The following is a 16,300-nucleotide window of genomic DNA, read 5'->3' as shown; positions in this document are numbered from 1 at the left end:
AATCAGTTGTTATTGTATTAGAGTGAATAATAGAGTGCTTTTCTAATTCTTGTCAAATTATAGATGAAATGTGGTATGGATTTGTTTATTTGATGTTTAATGGTAAAATATGGGATTTATTGTCTGTATTTTGTTTGTGAAAGGTTCGATTGAACCATAACTCAATAAAAAACAATTTTTTAAAAATTGCTGCCATAAGTACTGTGCTTCCAACCACTCTTATTGGATTTCCCAGAGGCAGCGGGCACGACTCTCCTGCAAGGTGGGGCAATCCATCACTACGTGCCTGAGGGTTTTGTGATGAATCCGATGGACACATAACTGATTCCCCGGCACCCAAACTCCTCATCTGGCCAGGGGACGGCAGCCGCTACCTGATCCTGATCCTTGTGGTGGTTATATGAGGGAGGATCACGGGGGAGGTGACAACTACCGGGGGAAGGGATGATTCCCTTAGATGAAATGCAGTATCCCCCGCCCCCTTTCCCTTTCCCTGATGAAGACCCTATAATAACCAAATTCTTGATGGCATGTTGTTACCCAGCAGTTTCCCATTATTCCCAAACCTCATCCTTTGTCACTCTAGACAAAACTCCATGTATACTTCAAACATTCACAACTCACATAAAACATTTGTTTCTGAGATTTCTGTATGGAAATTATTTGAGCATCATCATTTTGGAAATCCAATTCCATATATGGACTTAAGCTCCCATAAAGCCTCAAGTACTGAGACGAAGAAGAGGAGGGAAGACTTGATGCAAACTAAGCAAAGTCCAAAGACTAACACGCAGTCTAGTTGTTTCATTCAAACTAATTTACCCGTTACGTTTAAAAATGGCAACCGCAGTATGCAGCAAGAAATCGCGGGAGAGGGCCATGGAGGAGAAGACTGGCACATTCATGCTGCGACTCATGAACACAAGTCACAGACACTGGCATGGCTGACAGGAGGAGAAACGCAGCAGGCATACCTAACGGACCGCAGGAGTATCGTGAAGCACAACAGAGCTCTTGAAGTGTCGGTTGAGTCAGGAAGCAGTGTTCTCCACCCCCGGCCACAGAAGGAAGCCGGCGAGTGTATACAGAGCTGCAGGAGATGCTGAAGAGATGCCTGCATCGCGTAGGAAGCCATTGAGGAAGGAAGCTACAACGCAACGGCATGCCAGAAGACGGATATGCCACAAACTACCAGTGAGTCGACCCAGAGCCATTGGGGACCCCAGGGCAGTGTACTAAAAAGCCAACAAGTAAGTGAATTAATTATGTGAGAGTGATATTTTGGACAATACTCAACAACGATTTAAACACAGGCAAAGTCTAATGTTCAATCAATATTTAACAGGAAGAAGATTTGAATAAGACAAAACAAAGGGCAAAAATGAAATATGAGCATTTACATATGCATGAGATGTCAATGTTGGGTAGAGCTGAATCAAGTGTTGCCCTAAGTAAATACATTGGACAAAGCCAAGTAAATGCTGATGTGATATATTGAAAGTAACAGTAAAACTAATAAAGAAGTCCTGGTAATGAGAAAGAACCAGGCAGTTGACATTTGGGGAAAGATACCTGGCAGGGAAGTATACCAGGGGATATGCAATACCTTAGAGAAAGGATTCCCCGCAAGGGAGTATACCAGGCAATCCACTAAAGTTATGAAGAGACTTTAACATTGTGGCAAGATACCTGGTAGGGGAGTATATGAGGGGATCTAAGAAAGCCATAAAGAGAAGCCCTGGTAGTCTAGTTGTTTCATTCAAACTAATTTACCTGTGACGTTTAAAAATGGCAACCGCAGTATGCAGCAAGAAAGCACGGGAGAGGGCCATGTAGGAGAACACTGGCACATTCATGCTGCGACTCATGAACACAAGTCAGACACTGGCATGGCTGACAGGAGGAAATAACTTTAACATTTCGGGAAGCTACCTGGCAGGGAAGTACACCAGGGAATCTGAAGAACCCATAAGAGGATTTCTGGCAGAGGAGGATACCAGGCAATCCACCAGAGTTGTAAAGAATAGTTTCAAAGTGATGCAAAATACCCGGCAAGGAGGTATACTAGGGAATCTGGAAAGTAGACCAGCCAGACCTTTATGTTTACAGAACAAGAACCTTGTGTGAGTCCAATATAAAGACACTGTTGGTCAAGAGAAACACCTTTGCTAGAAAGGCATTGTTGGATGTTATGGAAAATAGTGTAAAAACATTCGGAATACAGTGTAAAAGCCTCAAGGAATTGTTGGACAAATACACTCTTGTGATACAAAGAAGCTGTTGTTTAAAAGATGCACTTTTGCCATCCTGTCAAAAATCCAGGGGAAGGCAACTATCCTCTGGTTTCAAGGATTTCAACCTGGAAAACACTTTTTTATTCATCTTTGTTTTGATTATGAACACTGTTCACTAAACATATGTCAGAGACATTTCCTTGTACTCTTAATTATTTTATTTTATTTGAATTTATAAATCACCCAGCGGCCCTGAGGCATTGTGGCGCTGTTAACAGAACATTCAACTTAGTACAGGTTAGCAGCCCATAGTTCTATGGTTATAAGGGAACGTGGCGCTGTTAAACATCATCTTAGTTATTTGTTTCTAGGATGAGGGTCAGTTTAGAATGTTTTGGACACAAGAACGGTTTCTTAGTTATGAACTACTTGACCGAGAGTCATTCTTAGTTTTAGTTGCTTAAGTAGGGAATCTCCTCCCTTGGAATAGGGCTAGAGCAGCGTTTTTCCAACCCATTTCTGTTAAATAAAAATGTCTGACAATGAGAATATTACAACTTTGTGTCTGCCTCTCATTTCTGACCCCTCAGTTTCCTTTACTTCTTCCACACAACAATAATGGCATGCAGGTGAGGGGAAGTCCTTCTTGTTTCCTACTACTCAGGACTTGCATTGTTTTCAACAAATTCATCCTAAACCTCAAAACCTGGGCTCTCAACCTAGAGTTGGGCAACCTCTCTAGTATTTCCCTTGTGTGCACCATTTTTATGTTCCAGCGCCAAATCCCCAATTAACTTATATTTACTAAGCACAGTGCAGGTAGCTACCCATTTCAGGTCCAGCAAGTGTTGTGTGAGTGTGCATAGACCCCCTACAATCCCTCCCAAAGTTAAATCACACTTCTGAGCCCAAGGCCCCAGATACTCACACTCATTTGCCAAATGTAGGGGGTTGAGATCCTGAAATAAGTCCTCTGGCGGAAATCTTGTTTTCCTAAGCAGAAGCGCTTAGCGCTCCAAGCATATGGCAGCAACGGCCAAACACTGAGAAAGGCAAATCACTTTCCAGCACAAACCCACCTTAAGAGCATCAAACATCTCCCATCAAGTTCCAATTTTGTCTTCATGCCGTAGATAAACCTAGGTACAACCTTGGTTTTGTAATGTTAATTAATATATTTTCCTCATTTTAGGCACAAAAATATGCCTTTTAGCGCCCAGTATAGTGAAAGTGGCTCCCTTATTTTCCTAAAAAAAAAATGGGTACACCCAAAAGAGTAAAATGGTTTGTGACCTTTAAAGGGTCATGAACCAGATACCATCTAAAAACATCTTTCTTTTTCCTACTAGATATCCCCATCACCTGAGTTATTCAATTTCATGCTATTCACCTCTGCATACCCACAGCATTCTCCCTTTCCTCACCTTCCCCCTGAAACTAGCTTCTTCCTTAATCTGCCTCTTTCCTCCCTCCGCCCTCTTCAACTAATCCAGATTAGGACTGCAAGATTTATCCTGGGCCTGCTCAGGAACGGCACCCCTCCAGCCCTAAAATCTCTCCACTGGCTACCAGTGGTTGCAAAGATCAAATTCAAGACCCTCTTTATCATCCACAAGGCCTTCTGGGGCCTGGGACCTCGCTACATCCATCTCTCCCTCCCTAAATACCTCCCTGCTCGAGTCATTCGGTCCTCTAGCTCCAACTCTTTGCAGATCAGACGTTTCTCAAGCAGAGAGTGGGGGGTAGATCTTTCTCTTCGGCAGGAACCTCTCTCTGGAATGGCTTCCCTGCCCCTCTCCGACTTAAGCCGGATCTTCCTAAGTTCTGGAAGCTTCTCAAGACCTTCCTTTTCTCCACCCCCTTCCCTCTCCCCTCTCCTGCTGATGTGACTGCTTGTCTGTTTCCCTTATGAGTCTTACTGGGGGCAGGCCCTCCTTCGACCAGTCTTCCCCCCACACCCTTTCGTACCAGCACTTGCCCTCAGCCATCATTGCCTGACTAGCCTTCTGGGGCTGGTCCACCCCCATCCTCGAACTATCGACCCCTATGCCTATTTTCCCCCTGGCACTTGCATTCCTGGGCACTGTTTAGCACTTGCCCAGCCCTTTGGGACCCTCCCTCAAACACCTCTCCCTCTTCACCCTCTCCCTATCCCATCTCTTCGCCCTGATCGGTTTCCCTCCCCCTGCACTTCTTATTCTGCACTTGCATGTTCAGAATGCCACAAGGCCTAGTAGGATCGTTATTATTATTTTCTCCTCTGTCCCCCCTGCCCCTTTGTCTTGTAGTGCCTGGAAACACTTTCCGCTCTATAGGTGCCATACACATGTTCAATAAATACAAAATAAATAAAAATTGGAGGGCATTAAACATTCTCTGGAGCTCAATTTGTGTACGGTGCATTATGAGGATATTGTCTGCTTAGAAAAGCCAAAGAAGTCATAATTACCTAGCCTAGGGGAAGCCAGGGAGGAAGACTCTTAAGGCCATGTCTATATCAGAGACATTTCATTGGAACGCATGGGCGCTAAGTAACATAACATACAAGTTGAACAGATAAGTGGCTAGTACGCAACCCTGTCTAAGTCCCCTGGTTGTGCCAACCTGTTTCGATAATGAACCCTTACTCTCAAGGTGCACCTGCAGGACCGGATCAGTGTGCAGATATATTGAGATCTTGATAAGACTCTGTGGCAGCCCCCTGCTTGATAATTTCCTCTGCAATCTATTCCTGTCCACTATATCAAATGCGGATGAAAAATCTATATATCCCAGAATGATGGTCAAGGGGTTGGGGCCCTGAGTCCTATTGTGTAGTATATTTAAGATAGTCATATTTAAGGTTGTACCCACGTTTATTCTGTAGCCTGATTGTTGTTTACTTAGATGAACAGAGGCTGCAGCCCAGGATTCTAACTCTGAGGATGATAATTGAGAAGATTTTACTGTCAGCATCCATAAATGTAATGGGGTGATAATTTAATGGGTCCAATCTGTTTCTCTTTTTAAAAGTAGGCACCACATATGATGACTTCCATGAGGCTGTTGTCTTGCTAAGGAGAAGGATATTTTTGGAACAAAAAAATAAATGTGTGCCCACAGTTCAGGTGCTGCTTTTAGAATATAGCTTGTTAACCCCTTCGTACTGGCTGCTCGCGACCTGCTTGCCCCTTTGTATGGGATACACCACATCATCATAAGAGAACCTCAAATGTCACTCTCAAAGGCCTAGTGGGAAATCCCTTTTGTCACCCATAGCTTCAGAGTACAATGTACTAAAATGACTCCCCCATAGATGTTTAGAATAGGGTTGATATGCCTTTCTAGTTGATTACCCTCTAACCTATGGATTACTGTGCACATTTTTTTATCACTATTGGTACAAGTAATTGCTAATATTTTCCCCGAATCGTTCTGTAGCATTCAATGTTTGTAACAGTAACCAATTTTTGTAATACTTTCTACATTTCTTATATACTAATATTTTAGTCTGTAGATCCATCTCTCCATACTTAATCAGCCTCAGCTCCTGATGGTTTCCTTTTCTTTGCGGCTACCTGTTCATCAAGAGTGAACGTGGGGACAAAACTGCCTCACCCTCATATTTCCACAGGGCCCACATCTCCTTTTAACGAATGTACTATAAGATGCCTTCACAGATGTAGTCAGGAGTAGGCTGTGGCTCAACTGATACAAATTGGGGGAATCTTAAAAATTGAGAAGTACCAGAGCATCAAACCCCTCAGTAGCCACTAAAGGCTCTATCGGGTTTGATATCTGTAACAATAGGAATGACGCAATTCCCCAGGACAAAGGAGACTGATACCCACTGACCTAATACTGATTTCACCCCTGATACTTACATTAGACTGGCACCATAGTCCGGTATAGCATGGAGATTTTGAATCGATGTCTTAGCAGGGGTAATAGACTCAGACTTCTTTGGTGATGTTAAAGTTTTACTACGGAACCACAGAAAGGATCCATTTCAAATCCACCAAGGAGATAAGATTGCTGAAGGGGTGTTTGAGAAAGCCGTGTTCCCTAAACTCAAAGAAAATCCCAGGGAGGAAAATACAGACAGGGGGGACTCGAGGCATTGGGGAGGCTGACAAAACACCTTAAGATCCTCCCAAAACTAGAAAACCTATAGAGGACGAGCCTGAGATTCTTCCTGATTTAGCTTTCGCTCGGAGAAATTACCCCTTATTGGCTGGGACATTCGTACATGCAGTTTCGGAACCCGAAGTTCGTGAGAAAGGGGGACCCTTCTTTTTTTTAATCGGGACTTCTTTACAGAGCAGATACCTCTTCGGAATGCCTACTAAAGACACAATTGCTTGTGCCCAAGAGCCCTAAGCGAGTGGGATTAGAGATGGCCCATTCCCATCTGACGGGAGGTCATCTGGGGCAGTTCAAGATTCAAGCACACATAGCGAATAAGTTCTATTGGCCCGGAATTTACACTGACATTAAAACCTTTAATCAAGCATGCAGAGTCTGCCAGAAAACTAGCACACATATACCTCCACCAGCTACCTTAAATATATTACCAATAATTGAGGTTCGATTTTCCAGGATTGGCTTGGATTTTGTGGGACCCCTGGAAACTTCTAAACTGGGGAATAAAAACATTTTAGTCTTTGTAGATTACGCCAGCCATTATCCGGAGGCCTTTTCCCCTGAGAGCCAACACAATACAACAGATCTTGAAACACCTACTTCCTTTTTTTCTCCAAGGTGGGGTTTCCGAAGAAGATCTTAATGGATCAGTGCTCAACTTTTATGAGCAAGTTTATGGTGAAGTTAAAGAACAGGGGGAAGTTAATGTTGCGCTCACCTGGTATCCACGGGGACGCCACTCAGCCCTGTTCGATTGATTTGCGCCTGGAACCCTCTTCCCGATCCCGGGTGGTGCCTTCCATGGAAGTCGGGCCTGAAAGCACAGGAGGACTGGATTTAAGATCAGGTAATGTCTTCTCCCACCTCCGCTGGGTTCGACCCTTAGGCCCTTTCCTCACCTTATTTTAATATTTGGCGTGCACTCCGTCCTGCCTTCTTTGCTGGGGTGCGTAGTCTTCAGTGGGCTTGGGCGACTGAGTTACTTCACTGGTGCAAGCCCATTCCAGTGTCTTCAAGGTAGGTTTTACTGCAGCAGTCTTTGCATGTTACTGTTCTTGCCTTCCTTTCTTTGTGGTTAATGTCTTTTCTTTCACCCCCTAAGTGAGCGGGAGATTCGGCGCGTCGTGCTGGTTGGATTGAGCACCTGCCAGTAATGGATGGCGCAAGAGGCGCAATACAATTCGGTAAGTAACGCACTATGTGCGGCGCTGCTTCGCCTTGTATTTGCTAAGCTGTGTTTCTTCGCTCCTTACAGGTCGCAATGGTCTTCTCCGGTGAGCGTGGTATTCCGGAACGATGCCGGCCAAGAGGTGGCCAGCCAGGTGAGGTTCTCTTGATGTTTGAGGCTTACGCCGTAAGTAACCTTTTCTAACGTTGTCTTTCTCCCTCTCCTTTCAGGTTGTTTCGTTCCGGTGGGTATGCAGTGTCCAGAAGGTGCAGATTGCTGGATGGGCGACCGCGAGTAAGCAGAAGCATGGGCGAGCGTCGGGCGGATACAGGATGGAGTTTCGCAGGTAAGAGTCTATTAATGATGTTCTTTTTCTCCTCTGCAGGCTCGTTGCTCCAATGATTGTCGATATCAAGGACACTGGACACGGTTAGCGTTACGCTGCAGGCTGCAGAATAATGCGAAGCGTGTTCTATTGCTTGGGTGTGGTTTAAATAGCCTCCCAGCAAAGTAGTCCAGGTAAAGTAGTCCCAGGCTACCACACCAAAACACTATACCGCATAGTCTAGTTCTAGGGAACTAGACTGTGTGAGTGCTTCCATATTGACTGCAGGCCCAAGGAAAAGTAGTCCCCTTCAAAGATGTTCCGCATATCGAATATGAGCCTGGCGCCAAAGGCGCCAGGACTGACTCCAAAAGAGTCTTGGAAGATCGTGCAAGGCCTCCGAGGCCCTGATGGAACCCCAAACCCTGACCTGACATGTGGACATGCCAGTGGGGGTTTTGGTTAAGGGTTGTGACAGCACTCTCCCCCGCACCCCATGAAGACCCCTCCCACGGTGGTTCTTCTGCCCGGTCCTGGCTTGGTTGGAATGTTCTGATGAAATACCTTAATCAAACGTGGTGCATGGATATTCTTGCTGGGTTCCCAGGTTCTGTCATGAGGTCCGTTAACCTTTCCAATTGACCAAGTAATATAATTTGGTAAATTTAGAATCCAAGATTCCCTTTACTTCGAACTCTGGTTCCCCATCAACTATCACAGGTTCTGGTGGTGTCATAACCTGTGTACCGGGTTGTAACGGTTTCAGGAGTGAGACATGGAACACCGGGTGGATTCGCATATTGGCTGGTAATGCTAACTTGACAGCTACTGGGTTGATGATAGATTAGATAGAATAAGGTCCCAGATAGCGAGGACGAAAGGTCCGGGTTCCTTTTATGGGTGCGTACTTTGCTGCTAGCCAAACCTTGTCTCCTGCTTGATAGTCGGGGGGGGCGGGGCTTTTTTCGGTGTTGGTCAGCAAATTTCTTTTGTCTGTGCTTGGCTTGGATTAGATGCTCTGTTGCCTTTTTAAAGGCCTGAGAGATGGTTGCATGAAGAGTTTTTACTGCTGGCATTTCCAAACTGGAGGAAGGTCTAGTTCGGAAGTAGGTGGGTGTCTGCCGTATAGGGTGTAGAAAGGGGTTTGTCCCGTGCTGGTATGCAACAAATTGTTGTAAGCATATTCTGCTATCCATAATAAGTCTCTTCAAGTCCCTTCCACCTGATGCAGCATGCACTGCAAGTATTGCTCGACAGTCTGATTGGTTCTTTCTGTTTGGCCATCCGTTTGGGGGTGGTGGCTAGTGGATAATCGAATGTTGATTTGAGCCATAGAACAACATTTTTTCCAGAAGTTGGACACGAACTGGCTACCTCGATCAGAGACCAGGACTGATGGGAAACCATGTAGCCTAATAATACTTTCCAGGAACACTTTTGATAAACTGGATGCATCAGGGAGGCCTTTTAAAGGGATGAAGTGTGCCATTTTTGAAAATAAGTCTACGACTACCAAAACAGTGTTGAATCCTTGACTGGGAGGCAAGTCTGTAATGAAGTCGAGAGAAAGTGTGTGCCATGGTGCGGGAGGAATTTCCAATGGTTATTGAAATATCACTCCCTAACTTACTCCCTCCCTAGATTACCTGTATACTGACTGATTCATTCATTCACTCACTGACTCCGACACTGTTACTCATTCAAACACTTACACATTGACACATGGGGGGCTTTACTCAATAGAATAATGTAGGGATAGCTGGGGCTTTACCCAGAATGGTGTTCCAGGTTCGGGATAATGGGCCCTTTTAACAAGAACTCCCACCTAAACCAAGAACTAGTGGTTAACTGCAAGTGTGGGGGCAATGATCATAAGAAATTGCAGCATGGTTTCTCTGGCTAGGAACAGAATGGAAAAAGGTTGTCTAGACTCTGTAGTGTTTGGCTTGAAGGACCGCAATACCGGATATGTGTATTAATATAGGTAATTGGGAAATAAGTCTGGTTCAAAAAGGCCTTTACTTTTTTGCATTTCAGACATGCACTGCCATTTTGTCGGTGAGGGCATGGTTGTAGGGGCCGTCCCTGAGTACAAGACTATATCAAGATTGTATAATTTAGTCTCTCTCATGCCAAACACTTGCTATACTCGCATGTGAGTGGGAGAAGCAACTGGGCGCTCCTTGAAGATGAAGAATGTAGGCATATGTACATTTCTCCCCAAGAGATGGTGATTTAGTTGCGGTGTCTGCATAGGCCATGCAAGCCTAGTGACAGGTTCTCTAATTCATGGAGCAAAGAACCTGGAGGACTCTAGATAAGGTATGGGAAGACAAACGCTCTCCATGCAAGGTTTAGTTAGCCATGGTCAAATCCATTCTTAGAGGAGGTGGTTAATATCCTAAAGAATGTACTGGAGACTACAATCACACTGTGCCTGAAGCTGTGTGTTCTGTATATGTTTAGCAAATACGAATTGCCACTTATACAAAGATGTCACTGTCTTTGGTCTTGGTACTGATCAGCAACAACATAGAAGAGATGGTGGCCCACCACTCCATTAAGGAGTACTGATTGTAAGGGCATAGGTATGTTAATATTGATGCAGACCACTATACGCAAGATTTCAATCATTGTTGTGTGGAATGTGTTGGACGTTGAAGCAGAGAGGCTTTTGCGTATCATATCCCATGATAACATTGACTTGTTGGAAACTACTACAAGGCAGACAAAACAGATGGTATATTGGATAAAGGCATGCCTGATATATATTAAATGTTTGTTATGACTTTCCCTAAGTAGAATGTGTCAATTATTTTAGTGGACCTTCTAATAACATAAATGTATTAAAAAAACAACATAAAAAAAAAACTCAAGCTTTATCCTGGTAAGCTTAGTCTCTTCCAGACAGCCACCCCATTCTACGTCTATGTTGTAAAAGTGTGGAGTTTTAAAAGGCAATCCATCAGGAGAGGAGTGGGAATAATCGAATAGAAGCAATGGTAGTCCTGAGTGGATGAGTTTCATTGGATCAATTCTCGAGACGTGCACTGCGCATGAACATGGGTCCGACAGAAGAGTATAGGAAGTGATTAAACCCGCAGTAGCAGAAAGGAGAGCGTGCACTCCTCTCAGCTGATGCACCTCTGATGCAATAGTTTTGGCTTATAATAGCCCAAACTTAAAATAGAGTACAGATAGGGAGGAATGACACATGAGGAGGTACACAGCATGTAGGTGTTGTTTGGTTATGTGCCCACCCGTTGACTGCCCTTGGTCATGCGAATACCTATGGCCATTCCCACCCAGTTCCTGCCCCTCCCCGCCCATAACACCTCCTCGTGGGAACTCTTTGAGCTTGCTTTACTCAACTCTTACCATCAGTCTTCTGCGAGTTAATGCTTTAATTGGAGTTGTAAACCCACTACTGGTGTAATACAAATGTCTCATCAGTTCTGCCGTCAGGCAATCGATTTATAAGCTCTGTGTGTGTACTCTACTGAAGTCCTGTTAAAAACAAGCACTGGCAAAGCCAACGCTTTAGGCATGTGTATAAGTATTAGGCATTGGCCAGGTACTACTATTAGATGCCCAGGTACTCGCACCATTTTGCATCTGCTACCATCAATGGCCAGTTAAACACACTACGGTTGTGCCTGGCATGCCTACACAAAAGCCCAATCTGTTGGCAATGCCACTGCTTGTTTCCTTAGGTTTTACAGTTGGTAAAGGGATTGATACATTCTGTATTGCGCAACCACTTTCACAGGAAGTGATGTTTTTAAGGTCAGGAAAATAATGAGTTAGCATTGGGAATGTTTTTTCCTCACTATAATTAAAACTTTAAACGTGTTTTGTCTAGAAAAGGTTTCGCTGCTTTGAACAGGCCAGTCCCTGAATGAGGATTTGCCCCAGAGAATTTGATTATCATCAGCTGTTGTGTTGGCAGTCCTTGTTATTGTCATGTTCATTCGTAGCTAAGTGCATTTCACGGTATTCCTACATTCTCTCCTGTAAATCGAAAGTATTCGTTTCTCTCCCGTTTGCACCTCGCTCCATTCGGTGTGTCTTTGTTGCTAAAGGCCATTTCTAAACATTTCCCCTAGTTTACCTGAAGTGCCCTCATTGGTCGAGGTGCCCTGTTTGTCGGCACAGCTGGATGACTCTTTCCTGAGCATCGCCAAGAATCAAATCTTCAATCACGGTACAGTTGCCTCCCAGCCCCCAGTGCAGATTGCAGAACTCATCGAACGGCCTGGAGCTATCCTAGTGCGATGGTGTAAGGTTCGTAATCTTATTATGCTTTTTAACAGTCGCTTGCTTTGATTGGGTAAAAACAAGATACCTGCATCTGCACTTTCTACTCATTTGGAAAACACCTTTTCCTTCGGCATGTATTGAATCGGATTCGTAAGAAGTAATCAATACTTTTTACTTAATTGTTCCTGTTTTTAATATAAAATGCTATGTGGTATTTCCGAGTAATACATATTAGCCTCCCTGCTAAATTTCCCAGTTCATGCCTGACACCTCGAGCCAATCTTGGTTTTAGATTCCAATTGAATGCTGACACTTGTAGTTTCAGTTTTCCCCATTTTAAGGTTGGGCCTACATTCCCAATATGCAGTGCGAAAAAGCAAACCAGGACTGGCTCAAAGATCCTGCATGAAACTGGGAAACTTGGCAGCTATGTATTGGTCCCCTTTACATCATGTAATTGAATTCTCCATCTTTTCTAAATGTATATGTGTTATTTCCATTGAGTTTGAGAATTAGGAAGTAGACACTAAGCTCAAGTAAATCTCCCTTTGCAGGTCTGTTTCTGAATGTTTGTTTACTACTTGCTATGTAATGAAGGAACATGTGAAGAGTTGCACACCACCGAGGCTGCCAGTAACCACAATATTCCAATTTCTTAGCAGGCTCCATTGCAGGCAAAGGCAAACGACTACCACAAAATAACTAGTGTTACACACGTTTCACCTGTCGCCCCATCCTTACTAGTTAAATCGCTTCTTTAAATATGTAGACACATTTTAGAAGTGGTGTGTAGGAATATTTCTAAAGTTTGTGAATCTGCTTAGATCCACATTCTTTGCATAGGGTGACAACTATTGGTTGGTGTTAAGTGCTACATCTTGTTATTCAAATTGGAAAAAGGGTGCCTTGACAGAGGTGTACTCATCACATTATCCTTAGCCTACTGTATGGGTACCTCACACGTCATCGGATTGTTTTTGTTTTAGGTTGGACGCAGCACGCAGAGTTTTGTGAAGCAAGTATATCGTAAGATAAAATACTATTGACGTTTTCAAAGGCCAAGGCAACTTTATTTTGGCACAGAGTCAAGTGGGGAAACAACCTCCAGAGGATGGTGACATCATGCCGAAAAAGGGCCTCCACGCCAAAAGGCGAACTGTAGGTAGAGTGGCCAATTACAGGTTCCTGGACACATTTATTCTTGTTGTATAATACCTATAAAACCCACTCATTTTAAATTTAACGGCAGTGGACGGGAGCTCTTGAGAAAACACAAAATGCACATGAGACGATCAGGAACCTAGGACAAATAACATGGAAAACCTTTTGGCAGAGGGGGTCCTGGATTAATAGGTTTTCCTTTCGCGGCAGAGCCCACGGGACGGGAGAGGCCAATCCCCTAGAGGGGTGGCTCTAGGTGCAAAATAACTCCCCAGTGGTGGTCCACTCATTTTACCTGTGTTGAATAACACCATACACTCACGCATGTGAGGGGGATGTATCCGACAAGGGGTTATGGTGTACGGTCATGAAGGGGTACTGCATAGAACTAATAGCCAAGCCACTCGATTTTTCACCAAGAAACAAAAGGATGATTTAAGAACACATACCACTTCTACTGGAAGAAATCTAAGCTCATATTCTAAATGGAGAAATAGAGCACGTACCTCTACAACAGGTCAATAAAGGCATTTACTCTTCATACTTTATGGTTCCCAAAAAAGGCCTGTACTAGATCTTCGGCAAGCAAAAATATGCCTTCCCCCGAAAATTGAGGATGACCACCATACAGGAAATCATCCCATTGCTACAGAAGGAAGATCATATATGACCGCACACTGCGTATGAAAAATGCATACTTTCGTATTGCAATGTTCCCAGGATGGCACAAGTATCTCTGCTTCAGAATTGATCAAATACCTTTCCAATTCAATTCAAGGTGCTCCCTTATGGCATTGTCTCAGCACCTACTGTTTTCAACAAGGCGCTTGCACTCATCACAGCACAACTGCACCACAAAGCCATTCCAGTTTATCCTTATCTGGACGATTAGCTGATGAAGTGGTCAAGAGTGTCTACAACATACACAAGAGACGATCAATCTGCTCTACAGTTTAGGGTTTTCAATTAACAAGAATAAAACAAGTCAAAACAAAAGAATTCGAGGAAATGTTGTAAACACTCCGAAGGCAATGGCTTACCCATCTCTAGAAAGAGTGCAATCTTTTAAAGCCCAAAACCAGATTACTCAGCAAAGCATACATTCGTTTTCAAAAATTGATTAGCAAAGTTTGTTAATTATAATTTTCTTGACTAGCAAACCAACCCATTTGATTAGCAATTTTGTACTAATATGTTAAATGTCAACAGACGTTATTTAATCCTAATCTTAGAGCAAAGCGAGCTCTGTAGGCTAACTACAGTTTATGGTATTGCAGCAGATTTGTAGATGTACAGAGTGGATGGAACAATTGATCACTGCTTTGCATAAACATCTAGTTGTGTATTCATTATGCAAGAGGGAAGAAAGTAAGAGACTACTCAGAGCGGATGGCATAGCAGGCAGAGAACTGGGAGAATTAGCGGGAATATTGCAGTTTTCGGCCATCTCGTTTCGGGGAAGCTGGTATCAAGGGTGATAAATTAGAATATCAATGAATATGGGATCAGCTCATGGGTTGAGAACCAATTGCACAGATGTATGCAACGAACATGGCACAGACCCAGGTTTTCCACCAAAGCAGTTGGCCATGTGATCATGTACATTTTCAAAAATGTTCACTCGTCAATGTGATGCATCTTCCCCAATTAAATGAAATATAGTTGAAACTGAGATTTAGATGCACTAACCTACATTTTACTGTAAAGTTTGGAGACAAAGGTTTTACAGTAGCAATACTTTAATTATGCATTCTGTAACAACTTATATTTTTAGGAATGGAATTACATGACTGCCCTTTAAAAAAACGAAAAACCAAGATTAACACAAACTGGTCTTTGCCAGACAGGATATAGTTATCTTAAAGAAGATACCATCCAAATTAAATCTAGTTAACAATTATTTAAAAAGAAAAAATAATCTTACCTAGCACTTCCACAGGTTACTGCTGCACTCGCTCTCTCCATTAGCCCCTTTGAACTTGCAGTAAACGGAGCTAAGAGGGTGGAGAGTGGCGGGGCAAGAGAGGAATGTAGGGTAGGCTGTGCTTTCATTGAACAAGGTAATTTAATGGCGAGTTTTGTCACCTAGGTGTCAATTTAATTAGCAAACCTATATAATTGCATAGCAAATTGCTATGCAACACTGCTTATTTTATGCCTTGCTCAGTGCATCACCAGCTAACAGAAAGGTAATGAAAGCTCTGTGCGTGATGGTATCGTGAATCATTATCATCCTGCATGCTCGTCTCAATATTTGCCCAATACAACAGTGAATGGCGGAACAATGGTCTCATAAAACAGGCAAGTAGGACAATCTCTAGTGGTAGTCTCGCAAGAAATGGTAAAGGTCAGAAAAGAACACTTTGAAAGGGAGGACTTTTGTAACACCACCAATGTAAGTAACATGCATCACTGACAGATTAGGGGGTACATTGTCAATACCTCACTGCTCAGGAAACCTGGATAGGTCAAATGGCACATGGATTGGTTAGGGCAACTAACAATCAAAATGGTGCTTTCTCTACCCAAAATATCCTAAACGGAAAGTGCATCCTCATCAACACAGTGCATTCAAAAGCCATGTTTTACATTAGCAAATAGGGTGGCACACACTGAAAGCACAGTCTGTGCTCACACAAAGCATTTTGCATTAAAATGAGCATTTACATTGAAGCAGAACATGTTCCAGGAGAAAACAATGATCTTGCTGACACCTAGAGCAATGTTCTGGTAAGAGAACACGACTGGGGACTCAACACCAGAACACTCTGATTTTTGCAACATGAGCCTCCCATCAGTGGACCTGTTCGCAACAGCAGGAAATGCAAAAGGCCCAAAGGTTTGCATCCAGGTAGCCAAAACTGGGGTCCCTAGGATATGCACTATGGATAAGCTACTCGGGGATATTTACTTACACTTTTTGCCCCAACATCACTGCTCTGCACTGCAAGGTAGTCCAGAAACTACACAAAACTACACCAAGAACACCTAGGAATGATATGCATTGCGCTAATGTGGGCGACACAGCTA

General features: G+C 43.5%; 1 protein-coding gene across 1 annotated transcript in view; it reads left to right on the top strand.

Moving 5' to 3' along the window:
- Nucleotides 1–16,300, top strand: part of CRLF3 (cytokine receptor like factor 3) — a 637,760-nt gene that overhangs the window by 420,287 nt on the left and 201,173 nt on the right. The window contains exon 4 of the mRNA XM_069654959.1: nt 11,956–12,133. Within this exon, the coding sequence (XP_069511060.1) occupies nt 11,956–12,133 (178 nt within the window). The remainder of the gene's footprint in view (nt 1–11,955; nt 12,134–16,300) is intronic.

The sequence above is a fragment of the Ambystoma mexicanum genome, chromosome 3q (assembly GCF_040938575.1).
Source record: "Ambystoma mexicanum isolate Mex_15411 chromosome 3q, UKY_AmexF1_1, whole genome shotgun sequence".
In the NCBI taxonomy this organism is placed as follows: Eukaryota; Metazoa; Chordata; class Amphibia; order Caudata; family Ambystomatidae; genus Ambystoma; species Ambystoma mexicanum.
The sequence above is the reverse complement of the archived record's forward strand: the minus strand, read 5'-3'. Positions and strand labels throughout refer to the sequence as shown.